Source organism: Macrobrachium nipponense, chromosome 30, assembly GCF_015104395.2.
Source record: "Macrobrachium nipponense isolate FS-2020 chromosome 30, ASM1510439v2, whole genome shotgun sequence".
Classification (NCBI taxonomy): Eukaryota; Metazoa; Arthropoda; class Malacostraca; order Decapoda; family Palaemonidae; genus Macrobrachium; species Macrobrachium nipponense.
In genome coordinates this window covers 38,807,808-38,827,928 of record NC_087218.1, presented here as the reverse complement: position 1 = coordinate 38,827,928, position 20,121 = coordinate 38,807,808, and the positions used below count along the sequence as shown (strand labels likewise).

The 20,121-nt window shown below is 36.4% G+C and overlaps 1 protein-coding gene across 1 annotated transcript in view; it reads left to right on the top strand.

Annotated features, from left to right (window-relative positions):
* The window catches only part of LOC135202456 (uncharacterized), a 28,267-nt gene extending 9,182 nt beyond the window's left edge, over nt 1-19,085 (top strand). The window contains 5 exon segments of the mRNA XM_064231856.1: nt 8,024-8,187; nt 8,189-8,203; nt 8,607-8,843; nt 12,944-13,186; nt 18,487-19,085. Coding sequence (XP_064087926.1) covers nt 8,029-8,187; nt 8,189-8,203; nt 8,607-8,843; nt 12,944-13,186; nt 18,487-19,041 — 1,209 coding nt within the window. The 5' untranslated portion in view covers nt 8,024-8,028 and the 3' untranslated portion in view covers nt 19,042-19,085.
* The last annotated feature ends 1,036 nt before the right edge of the window (nt 19,086-20,121 follow it).

Sequence of the window (20,121 nt, the reverse complement as noted above, 5' to 3'; positions counted from 1 at the left end):
ATCGGAGGGGACGAGGTTGACCCTGGTCGCCCCGATGTGGCCCGCGAAGGAATGGTTCACGGAGGTAATGTCCTTCCTCATAGACTTTCCGAGGACGTTGCCCGGAGGAAAAGATCTACTCAGACAGCCCCACTTCGCAAGATATCACCGAAACCTTCTCCGCTCTGGGTCTGACTGCGTTCAGACTATCGAAAAGTTGGCCAGAGCGAGAGGTTTTTCTAAAGCAGCTGCGAAAGCGATCGCCAACGCAAGGAGGACTTCCTCGAGAGCTGTTTACCAGTCGAAGTGGGCTTCCTTCAGGGCATGGTGTAGAAAGGAGGGAATTTCCTCTTCCACTACCTCTGTGAGCCAGATAGCCGATTTCCTGCTATTCTTAAGGAATGTGCAGAAGCTGGCAGTCCAGACCATAACAAGGATATAAGAGTATGCTGTCAGCAGTCTTCCGACACAGAGGCCTAGACCTTACTGACAACAGAGATCTTCACAATCTCTTGAGATCGTTTGAGACTACATACCAAGATACCTCAGGCGAGGCCTCCTTCTTGGAACTTAGATTTAGTTCTTAGACTGTTGATGTCGAGTCCTTTCGAGCCTCTCCATGCAGCGTCTCTTAGGAACTTGACGAAGAAGGCTCTTTTCCTAACTGCTCTGGCGATGGCGAAGAGAGTTAGCGAAATTCAAGCCATTAGTAAGCAGGTGGGCTTCAAAGGTGACAATGCTGTCTGCTCTTTGAGTCCCACTTTCTTAGCGAAAAATGAAAACCCGTCTAACCCTTGGCCAAGGAGCTTTGAAATTAAGGGTATGACAAGCCTTGTGGGCCAAGAACTGAGAGAGCCCTGTGCCCTGTCAGGGCTCTAAAGTTTTATGTTCACAAGACAAAGGAGGTACGAGGTCCCTCAGATAATCTGTGGTGTTCGGTAAAACGACCCGATATGCCATTATCCAAGAATGCTTTGGCGTTCTTTCTGAGGGACGTGATTAAAGAGGCTCATTCGTCTTACCAGAAGACCGATTTGAGCCTCTTGCGAGTGAAAGCTCACGAGGTCAGAGCTGTCGCAACCTCGCTTGCCTTCCAAAGGAACATGTCGATCAAGGACATCCTTGACGCCACCTTTTGGAGGAGCAACTCAGTATTCGCCTCACACTACTTGAGAGATGTGAGAACGATATACGAGGGACTGTTGTTCTCTTGGCCATACGTTTCTGCAGACACAGTCTTGGGGGCTGAAGGTAGCTCTCTCCCTCCCTTAGTTAGGTTTAGGTTAGTTTTAGTTGTTGGGTTTTTTGGTTGTTGGTGGTGAGTCTTTGGTGAAGACCTCCCATCTCTTAGTTTAGTGTTCAGGGGGTCTTGGATAGTTGGTCAGGTGGTGGTCAGTTGCTTCGTTGCCCTCATATGTATGGCTCGATGGTCTTGTCACGTTGAGGTCACGTCCCCGTTGACAGAGCATCCAGAGCGCACCAGCACTACAGGTCTCCACCTGGGTGGCAACTCTGATTAAGCACAAGCAGGCTCAAGTGACAGTAATCACAGAGTCTACTTTGCTAACAGGTGAGGAACCAAGGTGTACATCATCTACTTAATTTAAGTTTCCTACAAATCCTATTCTGTCTCTTCCCACCATCCGAAGGTGGGATTCAGCTATATATATATCTGTCAGGTAAGTTGCATGAACAAAATGTTATTGTTATAATACAATTAAGTTTGTTTCATACTTACCTGGCCAGGCAGATATATATAATTAAGTGCCCACCTACCTCCCCTCAGGAGACAGTGGCACTGAGAAAATATGAATAGAAAATGGGAATGGTTCCTGATATCCGCCTCCCAGCGGCGGGAATGGGTACTACCACCTGGCCGCCCACTACGTGTGCCGCGAGTTTTTGAAATTCTGTCGGACTCGGAGAATACAGCTATATATATCTGCCAGGTAAGTATGAACAAACTTAATTGTATTATAACAATAACATTTTTTTCATAAATTCACCATAAATCGAAATATTGTGCTAGAGACTTCCAATTTGTTACAAAATGAAGGTAAATGATTGAATATTACACCAATTTGTTACAAAATGAAGGTAAATGATTGAATATTACAAAAATATAAGAGTTTTAGCTTACAATTGCATTTTTCGACCATTTCAGTAGAGTCAAAATTGACCGAAGGTTGAAAATTTGTCACATCATTTTTTATATGAAAATATTTCAAACAAAATGATAAAAGCTACAACCATGGGTTGTTTTTTAGTAGTATTGTGCATGAAATTGCGCACATTTCCATATATAAAACTTTATGTAACGGCTAATTTTAAAATGGTGCAAACATTACCACAATCGCATGTATGATTTTTTTCGGAAGAGTTACCGCGCGGACGTAAGGAAAAAGTTTTTTCATAAATTCACCATAAATCAAAATATTGTGCTAGAGACTTCTAATTTGTTGCAAAATTAAGGTAAATAGTTGAATATTACTAAAATATAAGCGTTTTAGCTTATAATTGCTTTTTACGACCATTTCGGTAGAGTTAAAGTCGACCGAAGGTTGAAATTTTGGCACTTATCGTTATTTATATGGAAATATTTCAAAACTGATAAAAGTTACAATCATGAGTATTTTTTTGTTGTGTTTTAATTGAAATTGCGCACATTTTCGTATATAATAATTCATGTAACGGATAATTTAAAACGGTGCAAAAATTATGTCAAAGTGACAAAATAATTTTTGAGATGTGTCAATGATACTTTTTAGTGCAATAAGAAAGAAATTCGTGCTTGCGCGCCTGCGTAACGATTGTAAACAAAACAACGCCTTGATCCGTGAACTCCCAGCATCCCCGAAGGCGCGTGATTCAAAAGTTTTCGGCTGGTAGGCCTATAAATATTTTTCCGTGAATTTAAAAAAAACTTTTTTGAGCCAACGTATGGTACGTCCGTTCGGAAATCGGGGGAGATTTTGACTCGCCGTTTAATACGTCCATTCGGCGTTTAAGGGTTAAGGCCATATTTTAAGATTTAAACAGAGGGTAATGAAAAGTGTGGCCAACGCAGTGCACACTACCCCAAAACGCTTTCAAAATTTTCACTTATGATTAAAAAAATTTAGAAGATTGATGCCATCTCAATGTTTGCGGAATCGCTTGTGTCAACAAACTTCCCATTTCCTGTGCTAAATCCGCACACCACTTGTACCCATAGACGCTGGGGCACTTTCATCACAACAATCGTAAACACGACCTCTAACCAGTACTTATCTAAGGGAACTATGGCATTCTTTGCTGGGTTTTGCACTTTTCAATTGTTTATCAGTGTTGTCAATTGGTATGTGTTTACCCTCCAAACTGGGTATAAGACTTACACAAAACCGGGGAAATAAGTGAAAGTAGCCTATCTATTTGTAGTAGTATGTATATAGTACCTACTAGTAGGTATACATATTACAGTAATTTTATCACTACTGCATTACTATGACAACTAGTATAATTCATGGAAACAGTTTGTAAATGCATAGGCGTATGTGTGAAGCTCCACTAGATTGGCAGCGATGAGTCATTTTTTGTTGCGTTGTCTGCTCGTAAGTATACATCAGAAATATTTGTAATTTTTCTAGGTTAATTTGGTTGCAAAAAAGGGATAATGAACATGAATTAAATAAACAATTTGAAGTAAAGTTAAACTAAATAATGAGTAAAGTAAGCAATTAAGGGAGTAAAGCTTTGCACCGCATAAAGAGTGTAGTCGTCTGCTGCTCGTAACTGTGTTTGTGGAGTGAGTGCTTAGGAACCAGGAACAGCAATGTGGTTCAAGTGCAATTTGGAGTGAATTAAGACAAAAATGTGTATAATTACAATCAAATAATCACTGTGGAGTTCCAGTTGTGATGACAGTAAGGATAAAACTGCTGATTACAAAGTAAAAATGAGTTCAGTTCAAACCATGACCCCGGGAATAAAAAGTTTCATACTTTCAGTAATATAGGCAACAAAATGTTGTTTTATTGTGCTGATTACAACTGCAATCTTGAGTAAGATCAATAAAGGTTACATATACTATACGCTAACATTGTTCAAATGAGTGCTGGGAAAGATGGTGGATTGTCTGTGGTTAGAACGGCCAGCCACGCGATTGCTGCCATATTGGATTTCAAAACTGCCTTGAAAACAACATATTTTATGAACTCACATGCTTATTTTAGTTCGTATGGGGCTTTCATATATCACATTATGTGACAAAACTTCAATCTTTTGAATGGTATGCTTAAAGTTGTAATTGTATTCTTGTTTCACCAATTAAATATCGAGTGAATAAGGCCTGGCCAGTGCAGTGATGATGGATCGTCTGCGGTTGTTTACCCTATTACCTAATAACTATAGGTGATAGGTATGGTATAATTCTAAGTATATAGTACATGAGCCTATGTTCGTGCAGCCCACTCCTTTAAACTTACGAAACATAGGCCTAGGTAGCTAGGTACTTGCCTGTTTCTGATGTTTAGTGTTACCTAATTGGGTGCTTGGGAAGCTCTCCCCACCTCCCCTGGCCAGGTGAGGGCATGGTGGTGTAGGCTAAGTCAGGGCTAGGTAGGCCTATTACCTAACTAGACTTACCTTTACCTAACCTAACCTTGGATGTCATGTCCTGACCTGGCTGGAGACTGTCTCCCCAGGACTGCCCAAGTAAATTTTGACCCCTTAGGCCCGCCACTAATGTTCAGTTATACCTGTGCAGTTTTAACCTGCACAGTTTTTCTGGCCTGCGTAGGCAGCCTGAGTAAATAGCTCATCTCCATCGATGAACCTCAGTCCAAATGGCTACACATGTGCATTGCAACTTTAATGTTGTGGAGGCAACTTTTTTTGGCTCAGTTTGCTGTCTGTCTGTGGACAGATAACATGTACAAATTCAGAACATTGAGAAGGGTTTTATTAAATTGAAAAGTGTTTATACCTAAATTGATGATATATTGTATTTCTTTGTCGTTAATAATTGATATGGAAGTCAGAATAATGTATATTTATAATTTTGCAATTTTTCCACTGGAAAAAATAATAGTGTATCTGGAAGGCTGAAAGTAGTAGCAGCATCATTCCGGAATGTCTTGCAGATTTCATTGAAACCCTCTATGTGAATGAGACTTTGCTTTGGCAAGTCAAATCCAAAGGCTATCGTAACAGATTAAGCCTATGTATGTTTATTCGTAGTTATAAACAATATATGCAAGACAGTTTTTCAGTGAGAGTAAATATTAATATGGCAAAATAATGTAAAGCAGGAATAGGTCTATATGCGTCTCTTCATGATTATGCACCATGTATGTAATTCAATTTTAAATTGAGAACAAAATAATATTCTACTTTCAGACGAAACAAAATAAAACTATATTGGACTGTATGTTTTTCATTGCTTACACCTCACGGAAGTTCGCTTTGAATTGAAATTAGACTAATCAACACTAATGAAACACAGGAACCTAACAGTAGTAAACTAAGGATTTTCAATCATTGTAACATGCCATAAGAAAGTCAATCTTTAAATGAAAATGAATCAGTATTAACCCTTTTAATGAAATAGAAAAAAATATTAGGCCTAGTATATGTGTCATCTTTGAAACGAAAGCAAACTATTACAATCTTAATTATCTTTCCATGGAACTCTCTTGAGGCCAAATTTAAATTCTAAACAAATTCTCATGGTAATATTTAATTCTTTTTTATCAACCACTCTTTCAATGGACGTTTTGATGTTTATGATTTTTTTTTTTTTAATGCTGTCAGTAAGCCAATTACAGCCAGAGCATTGTGTGTTGACACCATGGCTGTTACTGTGGACTGAGAAAGCGGCATGTATCGTTAGTGGTGAAGATTTGCCTGCACAGTCCGACTGCGCAGTTATAACTTGTGCAGGCATAACTGAACGTTAATGGTGGGCTTTACTCTGAATTCATCCTGGCAGGAAACATGATAATAGTCCAAGTTTAGGTCAGAATGGTATGCACAGGGTAACACATTTTTAATTAGCCTACTACCTAAAGTAAATTTGAAAATCAAGTATGAATCCCCAGTTTTTTTCACTTGGCCCTAACGCAATGCACGGTTAGGTATTGTAACATGATTGGTTGGATGTGTGTTTATTGGTCTCTCCTCCCAAAAAAATCCCCCACTATTTCCCTCACTTAGAAGTTGGTGTCTGAACCAAAAGCTCCCCTAGGCGCATGCATGATACCATCCGGTATCCTAATAATCAGTAGTTGTAGAAGGTGGATTTTGCCTGTGAAATGGCTACATTCCTTGTTTATTCATTGACTATTTCTGCTTGTATTTTGAGTTCTACATGTCATTTAGAACAGGAAGTACCACAATAATATGCCAAAACCTTCTCCCAAGTGATTTACCTCACTGATAACCTCACTTCCTCTTACCCTTACCGTAGGATGTAGCTCTGGGCCCATAATTCTCCCAGTGGTGTGGTGTGGTGTATCCTGCCCAAAACCCTGCATTCCCAACAGGTCCCCCTTACCGTAGGATAGAGTTCTAAGGTAAATTACACATTAATGAAAATTGACTGCCAAAACTTAATGGAAATTGTTAAAAGGCTAAGCAACCAAAATAAGGAAATAGTACCTGACACGCCACTATTACAAACTTAATCAACCGAAATTCATTTCCATAAGTTGCAGATAATGGCCTACCATAGGAAGATATAGGTTAAGATTGAGCAAAGAACAGTGCTCTTTAATTTTTATTAGTCTTGTGAAGCCTAGCCTGATTATTATTATTGCCGGTGAGTGTTAAGCTTCTTAAGCCTAACTTGCTTAACCAAAGGGGTCTTTCCTAGTTAGTAACCCCCAACAATTTTCCTGGGTGTTATCTAGGTCTAATATTTCTTGGGGGTCATTACTATCTATGTATAGGCTAGGTATTTACTGTCTTTTGTTTAAGTTTTTACGAGAATCCCCAATGGGCTTGTACAAAACACGCCTCAAAGATGGATACTTACTGGGTTAAAACCTGTGGTTCAAAATTGCTTTCTGCAACTGTCCATTATTTTTTATACTGCAGAAATTATTTTCTGATTTCTTTACTCAGATCAGTAAAATCAGTCTTTTCTCAAAGTCTTTAAATGTATAATTTATGGGTCAACACTATTCCCAATTTTCTGTTGTGTTTCTCTGCAACTGCTGGGTCTACCATCAGGTTGTTAGTAGCCTGTTAACTTATGCTTAACCTTTTAAGTCATTATAATTTTTAATTTTCTTAAGTGTCCGTAACTTTGGGACCAGCTCTGATGAATAACTAACAGCATTTTTCCTTGTCTTGATAACCTTTTTTGGCAGTCATCAATATCTCGCATCTAATTAGCTACATTTTCCATCGTATCCCACAATTGGCTGGGTCTGTTTCTGGGTTGAAGATCTGTACTAAAGTATCTAATGCATCTACCCCACTGGTCATCATGATGTCTGGATAAGGTGAGCCACATGGTTTTGGTAAAACACAATAAAAACAGTGTGCACACTAATCTGTACCCCTGGGAAGTTTACAACAACACCACCAAAATATACTGAGTCTTCATCAGGTTCATGGATAATACTCTTCACCAGATATAACGTGTAGTATATGGTTTTACTGCGCATGAAATGAAGATCCATGCTTATTCGTGCTATAAACACACTAAATCCAGGTTATAAAACAATATTGCAGAGTGAACACCAGAAGTTGTCAGGATGCAGTGCTAATGCATAAATTACTAATACTCTGGGCATTACAGTTAGGTTTGTTGAAGTGTTTTTTTTTGCATTACTGTTAGGTTTATTGAAGGTTTTCAAGTGACATTATGAACTAAGTACATATAGACACTCCAGATTATGCTGTGCTACTTGAGTATACTGGCTTATTAGTGGAGTTATTTAATAAAAATGATTTTCTTATGGGGCCTTGCTGCGGTATGTACGTACCTGCAATTTTGTGTATGTAAACAATTTAAATTTACGGTTCAGTGGTGTGCATTATACATTTTTTCTACTTTTAGGTAAAATGAAGGAAATCCCTTTGAGTACTTGCGAACGGGAGTCTGTCATATCAGCAATATCTCGAGGGGTTAGGCATGACAACCGGGCATTCCTAGAAGTTCGTCATATAAAAGTCAGCTTTGGCAAAGACTATGGCAGTTGTACAGTAACTCTTGGCCAGACAAAGAGTTTTAGCTCAGGTAAGGTTTGCTATGTGAATAAGATGAGGATATACTTTGTGCACCATTTACATTATTTGAGTTTTTGTAACCTGAAGCAATAAGATAGTATTTTGTGTATCTTACGGGATACTAGAAATATAATTTGTTTTTTTTTTTGTATGTTTTAAGTGACATTTAATTTTGTTGTCAAGGAAGATTTCAAGGCTGGAATAATGGCAAGGCTCTCTTAATTATTTATTTTTTTAAACTAATTTCGTATTTTCTTATTTGTTTTGCATCACCCATTTTCTTATTTGTTTTGCATCACCCTTCTGATATCTTACTCTTTGGGGAACAATCTTTTGGTGTAGTATTATTTAAAGACAATATTTGTGTATATTTTAATTCAAGATTATTCAATAAAATAACCATATGATTGCAGGTAACATGTGAGGTCGTTGAACCTAGGCCATCTCGTCCTAATGAAGGGAAAATTTCAATAGCTGTTCACCTATCTCCGATGGCAGCTCCACATTTTGAAGCAGGAAGGGGTATTGACCTTGTGGATGAATTACAGCAAGTTCTTGACAGGAATATTAAAGAGTCAAGATGTCTTGATGTGGAGTCCCTGTGTATCATGGCAGAAGAAAGTGTTTGGCAGTTTCGTGTTGATGTTACTGTAAGTGGTGATAATGGCATCTTTTATTATCTTTAGTTTTGCACTCTAAAGTCCCAAAGATTCTAATAGTGAATTTGATTTAATTGTTCACACCTTCACTCTGTGAAAGATGAGAATTATAAGCTATTTTCTTAAATATTAAAAACCTATGTGAAAGATGAGAATTATAAGATATTTTCTTAGATATTAACAACCAATTTAAGGTACTTGGTTATAAAAAGTCCTGTTATAAAAAAGAGCTTGATTAAACAAATAAATATCAACAAAATGTCATGTGAAGGTAGCTTTAAAGTGGACTTATCATCATAATTTACTATGTGTCTGTTCCCCACTCCTTTACTCATAGCCAGTGAGGTTCACTTTATGTATTTTAAATTGCACAGTAACAAACTTGATTATATGGAATAAATCTCACTACTGTTAAAGTTAGCTTAAATCTTCATGCCATTGAGTGTGATCTGCATTCAAAATAAACAAAATAGTGCTTGCCTAACTTGTTAGGACTGTTCTGTTCTTTAATCAATTGTTTCCAACTAGGTGGAGTTGAAATTATGTTCTGGTCAGAATTCATGTCGTGCCCTTGTGCAGATGACGTGTGTAGGTGTTTGTAATAATTTTGACTACAACTTTTTGCAATTCAAACTACATTCTGCATAAAGCTAGACAATCCACTATTTTATTAGAACAATCTGCAATACTTAGAAATATTTGTTGTACAATCTTCAGCAACTGTTAGTATGAAACATTGCTTTAATAAGTCCTTGATAATCTGCTGGTTATTGCACTGCAGCTGAGGCTTGGACTACCTATAAACATCATTAGGTAATATGGACAAATCAGCGATGTTGCGATTCATATGCTTGATATAGACTGAGAAGTGGTCCAAGGAAAAACCTTTGGCTAACTGATCTGGCAACTGCTGATCCACAACTATGAGATGCCCACTGTATTTGCAGGGGGTTGTCTGGTATACATTCCCTGTGAATACGGGGGAATTGTTTATACTGTACTGTATATGTAAATGTGTATACATGCATTTGTATAATATATATATATATTTAAAAAATCACAGTAGATGCACGTGACTTCATTAAATAAGCGAATACCACAGGAAAATGATAGTCCGAAATCCAAGCGCTTTCGTCTTTACTAAGACATTGTCAAGGAGCCAATGAAATACAATTGGAGGGAAAGGTCTCAGGTACACAACAAGATCAAGAATACCAGATGGTTAATTGTTAAAAGGATAAAAACTAAAAGAGATAATCCAGGATTATCGGATATCACACGGTCACATACCTAAACAGATTTGACCCTAACCGAAATTGACAAAGTATCTTTACAGTCCAAAACATGTAAAACTGAATATATTAATTTTGTTGCTTATATTTATCTACAACTTTTTTCATTATGAAAGCATCAAGTTTAAATAAGCCAATACTTAAATTTAGAACATTTCTATTATTTGACTTGATGAAACAAGATTCAATGATATTCCTTTAATTGTGTCATTACATGGGATTAAGGCTCTTGCTTGACTCCAGTTAATAGGATGATCTAAATCTCTCATATGTACGAATAATGCATTCGATATTTGCCCAGTTCTCACAGAATATTGGTGCTGTTTGAGACGTTGTGAAAGAGATTCACCGGTCTGTCCATAAGAGACTTTATCACTTTTTGCAAGGAATTTCATATATGCAGCCTGGAAGATCTTGAGGAGAATTTTTGATTACTAAACTTTTGCCATTAATATTACTGAAAACAACATTTATGTTAAAAAGCTTTAAAATTCTAGGAATATCTAAAAACCTTTCATCATAGGGTAATTTTGGAATGTTATGCTTACTAAATTCAAGTTTGTCATTAGTTGAATAAAATGTTTTTCTAGCTCTTTTCCATGCCACATCTACAAAAGTCCTTGGGTATTTAAGTTTCAATGCAATATCATAAATAGTTTTAATTTCAGCGTCAATAAACTGCAGGCTACAGACACATAAAGCCCTTAGGAACATTCCAGAAAAAACAGAATTTAACATTTTGATGGTGATTGGAGTAGTAATAAACAAAAGAGGCAATGTTAATTGATTTTCGAAAGACTGAAAAGGTGAAATTTCTATAATTTCTCTGGACAGTTACATCAAGAAATTCAAATTACAATTTCTTTCTTCCTCTACAGTAAATTTTATAGAAGGGACTAAATTATTGAGATTACTAAGGAATTCCTGGAGATTTTCGTGAACTGGCCAAATAAAGAAAATATCATCCACATACCTAAACCATATAACTTTTTGGGGCAAAATTCTTGGTAAGAGTTTTGTCTCAAAAAATTCCATGTAAATATTGCTAAGGATAGAAGATAAGGGATTACCCATAGCCATGCCAAACTTTTGTACAACTAGTTGCAAAGTAACAAAAACAGTTGTGTGCATATTTATTTCATCAAGTAGTACAGCTCAACCCCTAGTAGCTGTTTTGTGTGTGTGTGTGTGTGTGTGTGTGAACTCCGAAGTGTTTAAGGCCGTCATCTAAGATATCTTCTATAAGGATAATAGAATCTTATCAGTATAAAAGTCCTACTAATAATGTCCCAAACCTCTAGAGTTTTGCTTCAGTAGTGATCAAGGCTCACATTCTCAGTGAAAGAATTGTTAATGTAACAATAACTGATGTTTTGAACTCGTACAAGTAGGTGATAAGGATCCTCAGAAGGCTGTGTCCAAGGTTTTTGAAGTGTCTAGCTTCAAGAACCTTGGTTAGTGATGGATCTCAAGGAAGGAAACTTAGAACTTTTTTTTTTTCTTTCTTCACCCTGGTTAATTTCTCCATATCCTTCTGTCCCCACTCTTTGCACAAAGTTGTTACATAACGAGGCCATGCAGCCAATTTTAAGCTAGTCACCAAGGTTTTACCTTTGTTTTTTCTGGTTCCCAAGACTTCAGGGAGGGGACTAGAGGCCAGTATTGGACATTTCCAGTCTCAATAATTTTTTTCATTTTTCTCCTTTTTTTTCATGGAGTCATTCAATTCAGTCCTGGAAATGTATGATAACCGAGACAAAATTTTGTAGAAAAAAGTCTACGAAAACCGAAACGTACGAAAAGAGAGGCATACAAAAACAGAGGTTTGACTGTCCTCTACAAGAGAGTCCTCTTTTCCGTGTAAGGATCCTCTAACAAGTCTTGCAATGAGGGCCTTGCACCCTGCTGTGGTTCTAACGTCTGGCAACAGTACTTATCAGTAAGGACCACACAACAGGCAAGAATGTTTAGCAGCTTTTTCCCCTCATGAAAAAGCTTTTAGTTCTCTTGGCTGAAGGGTTCTTTTTCTGGCTGCACTAAACCGCAATCCTCATTCAATGTGATTGTCAGTTAACTTTAACAGTAGGTAAGATTAATTCCAAATAATGAAAATTTTTATGATAGTATAACTGTTACAGTGGTAACCCACCCAGCCTCCCCACATCTTAGTGAGTAATCATGAAGAATTCCAACAAGAATGTAAACATGCCAATGCCACCTAGTGGGAAACAGGTTATTACAGAGACAATCCTAGCGTGTTAACCAAGCGATATTTTGTTTAATTTGATTGCTTATCACGGCTAATGGTTCAAAGATGTAAGTTAACATTAACAGTAGGTAAGTATCCAAATTTTTAATTTTATCATAAAATTTTTTGTTAGATTAGCTGTACTTGAACTTCAACCAAACCATAAATTCTCACTAGCACCAACCAAAATCAAATACACATTACCTAAACTTGATCAGTTACAAAACATAGTTGACTAAATTGTATACACTTTTCCTCAAATTTATAAGTAGGTACAGTTGATTTTCATTCAGTAGGAAGTAGTTCATATTGAACTAGCATGACTTTTTTCACCTTATAGTTAGATTATGTTGAAATTCTTTCCACTCGAGTGCTATGAGAAATACTTTTTTCTTATATTTAGAAATTGTTGAAATGGTTTTCGCTTTGATATAAGAATTTTCACTTTTTATACCAAATAGAGAGAAATTCGAATACTTTACTGGTTTTATAAACCTGTAGTTGGCATTTAAAATTGTCTTTACTTATCTAAAAGTTATTGTATTTTCTAGGTATTGAATCATGCTGGAAATCTTGGAGATGCATGCAATATCGCTGCTGTAGCAGCCTTAAGACATTTCAATCGTCCAGATGTGTCAGTTGAAGAAGACGGTCGTGTTACAGTACACACCTTAGAGGAAAGAGAACCAATACCAACATATATGAAGAAAGTTCCAGTTTGTCTCACCTATGCATTTTTTGTTATTGATGGTAGAACACACATGCTTTTGGACCCTTCGGAAAAAGAAGAAAGGGTAAGGACAGCCTCATTGTTGTATGTTTTAGAGAGGAATAAATAACATACTAGATTAAAGTTTCTGACAACAAGTTAAAGCATATTAAGCCCACAGAGGAATTAGTGCACTAATCGTTTGTACTGTATGTTGAGTGACACTAAGTTGACAAGTTATATACTGAGACTTGGACATACATGTATAACATGTTGTAAGTTCGTTATCCTGTCATTTGTCTAAACCATCTCAGTCTTTTAGATCTCAGACCTTTTTCCAGACTCTTGTTACCAGATCATCAATTCCTCATTTGTACATAGTATGATCTTCCCACTGTACTCTGGCATGCTGTACAGATATGAATTGTTAGGAAATCCTGCCATCAATTTTTGGGAGCATGTAGGTACAAATTGGTGTATAGGTGTGTACCTTCATATCTTGAGGTCAATGTCTTTATTTTTGGACTGTCAGTTATGGGCTTTAGACTGTTGTTAAACCTTTTTCAAAATCTTTTAGTAAGGTGTGGCACCACAGAAATCTTATTTTTCAGTGACTTAAAGTAATAAAGAAGCCCTTCAAAATTATTGTTCTATAAATCCTTGTGTTCAGTAAAGTGACTTTTCATTCCACAAATTAAATGAAGCTGAGTAAAGTTGTGGATTCTTGCTCATTTAGGCTTACAAAATACAGGCAGTCCCCGGGTTACGATGGGTTCGGCTTACGATGTTCCTAGGTTAAGGCGCTTTTCAATTATATTCATCAGAAATTATTTCCAGGGTTACGACACCTACAACACTGATCTGGCAGATGAAATATGACAACAAAAATGCAAAATAATCAATATTTGAAGGTTTTTTTATGAAGAATGCAATAAGAATGCAGTTTACATAGTTTTCAATGCACCCAAAGTATTAAAAGTAAGGTTTTCTTAGGATTTTTTACGATGTTCTGGCTTACGATGATTTTCGGCTTACGACGCGTCTCAAGAACGGAACCCCCGTCGTAACCCGGGGACTGCCTGTAATAGTATTCTGTCATTAAAGTGATTGCAATCCTCTGACCTATGGGTATATGATGAATAACCTACATGAACCAGTCTCGTAATGTAGAGGAACACTACAGTGAAGCATATCCTTACTGATTGTCCACTTTCAACAACTTATTAAAATATCGGAAGCAATCTTTGAAAGAAATTTTTCCAAAATCTTCAAATCTTTATATTAGTCAATTACATTAAATTTGTGAGGACTTGCAGTGTTTTAAGTAAGATCTAATATAATTCATCTCAGTCTTGTATGAGAGTTAGGGATGATAATTGGTTGGTTTTGGTGAACAGTTTATTGGCGATAATAGTTCCTTATCAGAGCCCATTAACCACTGGTTCCATGCAATGTAAAAACACCATACAAACAAACAAACAAACAATTATCAGAGCCCATGTTTCTGCTTGATTCAGTAGTACATAGTACATGCCTTATATCTCTCTCCGGTTTAGCTATTTTATATAATTGCCAAAACATGATACATTATGTCCTCGACTTTGGGTGCCACTGATAGGTGGTGATTCAATCTTATGGTGCTTTTTCAGCGCTGGTAAGCAAGAATACGCATCAAGTTAACGGTGCTTGTGGCAATGTAACTTGAAGCAACATCAAGTTGCAGTGGTAAAACTCTAGTTATGGTGCCACAAGCACTGTTAAAGTGCTGATAACAGCAAAAAATGGACATACAGCGCAGCACTGGAATGGATTCCCTGGTGTAAGTCAAGGACGCACTGTACATGCTGTAATTATTGCACTGAATTGTTTATTTCCTCTCTGCTTTCAATATTATTGTTTGGTTTACCATATATGTACATATACTAATATAGAGTTAGTGGATTATTACTGAAGCAAAAATTATTTTACTTCAGATATACATCTGTTTTATGGATTTTAAGGGGGCCGGCCGGCTGATGCCCTTTTTTAAGGACAGGACTTTGATATTCCAACCACTTAATAAGGTGACTTGGGACATCTCCAAACCGCATATGATTTTCGCCTCTGACCTTTGGTTTTGTGACGCCAGGGCGATTTATCCCGAAAATAACAATTTTTCAAATTCTATCTCTTCCCTTGATATTTAATATTAAGACCTGGGATTACTACCAAATAGTATAGACCTGATGTAGACCTCCAATCGAATGGAGTTTTTTTTTTCTAAAAGTCATTTTTTTGCTAGATATGATTTTTTCAATATGGTAAAAAAATAAACCCTATAAATCAGGAGTGTTTATAAAAAAAAAACGAAACAAAAATTAGAAAAAAGGGCTCTATTTGATTGTTCTATAATGTCTTTCTGAGTTATATACCAAATTGCAATGTTATAGCTTTAAAACTAAGTGAGAAGATAGATTTTGAAGATCAATAAGTATAGTTTTGAGATACGGGGGTTCAAAGTTTTCCTTCGTATTTCTATAATGACAATGTTAATAAATAATGATTATTATGAATGTATATTTCTTTCTTGTGTATTAATAAACCAAAACTATTTTATTTATCATAATTTAATCATAAATGATGATCCCTTTGCTCATATATCGCAGCCTGGGGCACTGCTTGAGGCAAGATGGGGCACTCCTTCCTACGCAATTCTCTCTTTCCCCTTCACTAAATTGGCTTATTACAGCGAATTTTCTTCTTCTGTATGTTAGCGAGATGTTTTCCTTGTATTTTTCCTCTTTGGCATGATGAAATTCTTGCCCGAAACAAGGTAAACAAACAAAACGTAAATGCAAGAGAATGTCAAGAGGTGAAACTCAAAGGTGTCTCTTTTTTTACAAGGACAATTTAATAAATCATGATTATTATGAATTTCATATTCCATTTTGGGTATTAAAAAACCAAAACTTTGTTATTTATCATAAATGAAGATCTCTTTGCAATCAAGATCGTAGCCTTGGGCACAGTGTGACGTGTGCTGTCAAGCAAGACGGGGGTGTTACTAAGCAACCCCTACTTCGCAACCCTCCCCTCTCTCTTCACTAAGTACGCATATATTATAATATTCTGTAATAATACTTGAGCGATTTTTCTTCGTCTGTATGTTAGCGAGATGTTTTCTTTGTCTTTTCCTCATTGGCATGACGAAATTCTTGCCGAAACATACATAAACATACGTAAAGGCAGGCGAATGTCAGAGGTGAAATGGAACGTGTAGACTACTTGAAGTCTGTGATCGCACTAAATGAGGACTGGACTTGGTAGCTGAGCCTGAAGTCTCCTTCTCAACTCGGGGAATTTCTACAGATGCCATTTCTCCCAATTTCTTTGACAATAATTATCAAAATTTACAATAATAGAAGAAATATTGCATTTTCTTATACGGATCAATGTTTTAGGCTTATTGAGTTACGTTAACTAATTACCCTGCAACTACGAAAGTAAGAGGAATTTTGACGAAATATTTTGTATACGTATTCTCAATTGCCATATGAAGCTCCATGAATTTTTTCATGACTGCATTTTTCGCCCTATACCACCATATATAGGGGTTCTGGCCGGCCCCCTTAATGAAGTTTTGGGAAAATTTTATATCTGTTTCATTCAACTTGTTTTTATTAATATTTGTTAGCATACCAATATATATTTGTTCATATTTGTTAGCTACCAAAATATATTTGTTCATATACGAAACAAACCCTCTTTCTTAACATTAGAAAAAATCTTCTAACTCCAGCTGGAAACTGGTAAAGTTAACAAAATTGTGTATGCCTAGGACTATTGTCATCTGTGCTTGGTCATGAGTTATGTGGGACCACCCACTTACCCATCGGTAACCTGTGACCCTTTTGGTGAAGAGAAACGATCAGTACAGTGGTCCCCCTGTATTTGTGGGGGATGTGTACCAGACACACACGTGAATAGTTAGAACCTGCGAATAGTTGGAAACCCTATAAAAATGCTTAAAATCTCCTATTTTGGTAGTTAAAACTCAAAAAGAACCAACTAAAAAGTTTTACACCTGGTTTTTTTAATAGTTTTATCACAAAAAGTGCATTTTATGATGAAATTTATAAAAAACCCAGGAATTTGTGGATATTTCTCATAGAAAAATACTGCGAATAGGGAAATTTTCCGTGAATAATGCGGGGAAACGTTCCAGAGAGAAATCTGCGAATGTGTATGTCCGCGAATCTGGAGAACGCAAATACGGGGGTTCCAATGTAATGTCTGTTCGACAGAATCAAGAGAGTTGGGTAATATATTGTGAGGGCAAGAGCAGTCTGAGCTCTTCTTTAGCATTTAAAAAGAATAGTATGTCTATTCATGGAATATTGAGAGCTGGTTCAATATTACAACAAACCATTTTCACTTCCTTTGACTTGAAGGATGTTGCCCATAGGTCCTTGGACACTTCTTCCTTGGGTCTGGTGGTGGCTGCTCAACAAGTTGTGTAGCTCATCCAGTGCTCCTGGTGGGTCAGTTTGTATCTTGTTTAAGATGAGGGTATGAAAGTTAAATGAATAAGACAACTGGTCTCTTTTCTTTTCAATTTTTTTTTATCCTCCTTTACCTATGGCCAGTAAGAAGAAAGTACTGTCATAAGCTGGAATGGACTGGATACAGGTGAGTAAAGTTGTCATGCTGTTAGAGTGATCATTAATGTAAGATACCAATCAGTAGCAAAAACATTCCTCTCTTCAGCAAGGGGAGAGAGGAATGATAACAAACCTACATGAGTAGATGCGTATGTTGGTTTGTTATTAGAACAAATAGCTTCTTATCCTACGTAGATCTAATGAACTATGATGTATAGAAACCCAGAAGTATGAATTTATGATATTCATATATATCTTGGATTCTGAAATAGAGGTCAGTTTTCTTAGAATTCTTTTATGTGGATTCTGAAATAGAGGTCAGTTTTCATAGAATTGTTTTATTTGCAATTTTGATCAAAGGTGGCAAGCTGATTAATAGTAATTACCTCCCACCAATTGTAAGGCTATCCTAATGTTAAGACCAAGGGTCTGTTATGTATATGAACAAATGACTAATTTTTAAATCAATTGTATTTTTCATAACTAACAAACCTGATGTCTTTACTGGTTTTCAGGTGGCGGCAAAAAATTTATCTTACTGTTAAGACCTCAGGTTTGTTAGCTATGAAAAATACAAATTGATTAAAAATTTGTCATTTTCATTGCTTGTAATGCGGTGTTCATTATTTAGTATATATATTTTTATTTCACTTTCTGCTTGTATTCCCTTTTATGTGTAGTGGTTTAGTAACTGACCCTGTATCAAAGGTTATTAATCTTTCTTGAAATTTTGCTGTAATTACAGGTCATGTCAGGAAAGCTGGTTGTTGGTCTTAATCCCCATGGTGAAATTACATCCTTGGTTTTCCCTGGACGTGTATTATTAGACCGGAAGGACATCATGATGTGCATAAAAAATGCATTCCAAATAGCCAAAGGTTTTGCAGAAATGGTTCAGAGATTGGTAGATGAGGACTTGGAAAAAAGAAAAGCTTTAGTTAAAGCTGATGGCTACACCAAAAATTTATCCTCAGATATAACTTACTCAAGACATTTGGCTAAGGAGAAGATTCGCACTGAAAATAGATTTAAATTTGAAGTTCCAAATGAATCAGATGAGGAGGTAAGCAGTTCAGTTGGTGGTCCAGATGAAGAAATAAAAATGGAGGAGGAAGACAGAGATGAAGACGAAAATGAAGATGCCAATGAATCAGGTGGAGATAGTGATATATTGTCACGTATCCAGAGCATTAGACAGTTTACCCTTGGGGAATCAAGTACAAGTAAACCCATGGAAACTGATAGTGGAAGTGAAGAAGAGGATGTAAAAGACAAGTTAACAGGTGATGATCTTTTGTAGCTTTGTAGATAATTAAATTGAGAAATATGTTATCATATATTCAACACTTTGTTTATTTTATTCCTAATTGTTCATGTGTAGTTCTGTCCCATGAAATCTAATTATTTTCATGCCTATGTTTCACTGTTTTACTGAGGCTCTAAACTCTATCACTGTTAATTTTCCTTTTAAGGAAGTTATTAGTATTTGAGTAAAATGGTTATGAAATTTACTATTTCCTTTGCACTTTGATTTTTGAGACATGCCATTATCAAAAAGTTATTTTCATGCTCAGAACTGTGCCTTAGCTTTACTGTATGAGAAATTTACTGTAAGGTGGCATTTTTGTCTGTATTTTCAGAAATGATTTTGAATTTATTAGACGATTTACACTGACTTTGTGGAAGATGAATATATGAATGTAGAAGAATGTGGGTGTCTTTATGAAACAGTAATGAATTTCAAATTGTAACTTTTTATATAAATGCAAGGTCAAGTAGGATAGACAGTCTTAATACCTTCTTCTAGGCTAGTCCTGAAGAACTCAGGAAAAAGGAAAGAAATGCAAGGAGAGGAAGGCTAGGGTTTAACTGTTCAGGGAGAGATAGACCCACCCCTTAAAGGAAGGAATTGTTTTGGTATAACAGTAGGAGGAAGAGAATCCTTACTCTGATTAGTACTGTGGAAGGAAAGTAGTCAGTCCAAGAATTACAGAGTTCCACAGAAGTGGCTTTGATGGGTGCCAGTAAGAGGAGAGAGACGCCCCACATTTCTCTCGAGAGCAAGAGAATCAAGATATAGTGGTACCTTGATCTATGAGTGAATTAATTTACAAGTTTTCCGAGGTATGAGTTGTCACTTGGTTGATTTTTTGCTTCGTTATGTAGCAAAAAATTGAGGTACGAGCTTGAGATTGTGCTGCTGTGTAGATGGTGTAATGACGAAAAGTAAGATAAGCAAAGAAGAAAAAGTAAATATGCATCTTTTCCATAAATCTTTTAAGACGTTATACTTTACTTCACTGTATTCAATAAAATACATAGTACATATTCTCATCTTATTTTCTTGCTTCTAGTTAGCATATACAAATATCCAGATAAT